We start from the raw sequence: 1,307 nt of genomic DNA, 5'->3' as shown, positions 1-1,307 counted from the left end.
ACATTCCCCACCCCTTGGATCTCCCCTATCATCCCCATGACCCTCCCAGACGGCTCCCTCAGTCAGCCCAGAACTGCTGTCCTCCACACCCAGCAGCCCTGAGGTGGCCCCCTGTCCCTAGTGAGGGGGTTGAACCTGGGACTCACCTGCCTGCATTTGGGTCCTGGCACCCAGACTCAGACCTGGAAAAGAGTTCACTGTGAGAGACTCATCACCTGAGAGGTGAGCAGATCCTCTCCTCTGATGAGCCTGCTGATCCCCTGGGGTCTCCTAATGCACGAGGGCTTGGCTGTGGGGTGGGGTCCCTTCCAGCCTAAGGTCTCCCCTCCACCTCTTCAAATCTCACCAAGCCAAAGCAGGGCTGTGAGGATGGGGGTCATGGTGTCTCCTCTCACTGGCCCCAGCTGAGCGGATGGATGAGACCACAGTGCCGGGCAAGACAGACAGACACACAGGGTGTGGACGTTTGAGAGCTGTGTTTTTTGTCATGAGGTTGTCTCATAAGCAGCCCCACAGGAAGAGGAACTGCCCTCCCCAGAAGCCTGGCTTTGGTTTCACCCGGGCTGGGGCCAGGACAGGAACCAGGCTCCCTGCAGACATTTCAGATGTAAATGGGGTCTCTCCTGACCCCCAGACTCTGCCTGACCTGTCCTCATCTCACTTAGGGCGAGGACATTTCAGCAAGTAGAGCCGGTGCCTTCCTGAGTCTGTCCCTTCCAGGTGAGGGTGACTGAGGGCTTCCCCTTCTCTCTCAGAGCCTCCCCATGGGGTCTCCCTCACTCTTTCAGCCCGTCCGTCATCACATGGCTGTGGGGCCCTCACCATGGCCAGTCGTCTCACCAGCCCTGGAGATGCTTCAGGGAAGATGCAGGTTCACGCTGCATGGCAGACTCAGATCAGCAGAGACACACTGAATATCTGTGCAGTTCAAGTTGAGAGGCACTGTGGCAAAGGGCAGAAAGGAGAAATAAAGGGAAATAAGGGAAGAAAACACCACTCTTCTCCCGTCAGTTTAGTGTGGGTGTTCTTCTAACAAATGTTTTTCATTGTGATGTCTTTTTTGTCTTCTCAACAGTATCTGCCATTATGTACCTGGGAACAAACCTCTAAATAATTCCAGCCTCTCCAGTGTCCCTGATGTTTCCACATTTCTCTGTATTCCACCTGGCTTCTTTTTGTTTGATATTTAGGGAACAATTACTAGAGTTCAGGCTCTGATTTGTGGGGTGGGGACAGGGAAGCTGATTTTTATTTAATTGTGGATATCATATAAAACTGCCTGTTTGACTCTAAATACTCATGTCCCT

The 1,307-nt window shown here is 53.2% G+C and overlaps 1 protein-coding gene across 1 annotated transcript in view; it reads right to left on the bottom strand.

The window, feature by feature from the left end:
- LOC103604752 (leukocyte immunoglobulin-like receptor subfamily A member 6) overlaps positions 1-380 on the bottom strand; it is a 13,280-nt gene extending 12,900 nt beyond the window's left edge. Inside the window, 2 exon segments of the mRNA XM_008589322.1 lie at positions 147-182; positions 347-380. Of these exon segments, the coding sequence (XP_008587544.1) occupies positions 147-182; positions 347-380 (70 nt within the window).
- Positions 381-1,307: the final 927 nt, after the last annotated feature.

This window comes from Galeopterus variegatus, unplaced genomic scaffold (assembly GCF_000696425.1).
Source record: "Galeopterus variegatus unplaced genomic scaffold, G_variegatus-3.0.2 Scaffold5374, whole genome shotgun sequence".
In the NCBI taxonomy this organism is placed as follows: Eukaryota; Metazoa; Chordata; class Mammalia; order Dermoptera; family Cynocephalidae; genus Galeopterus; species Galeopterus variegatus.
This window is presented reverse-complemented; position numbering and strand designations above follow the sequence as displayed.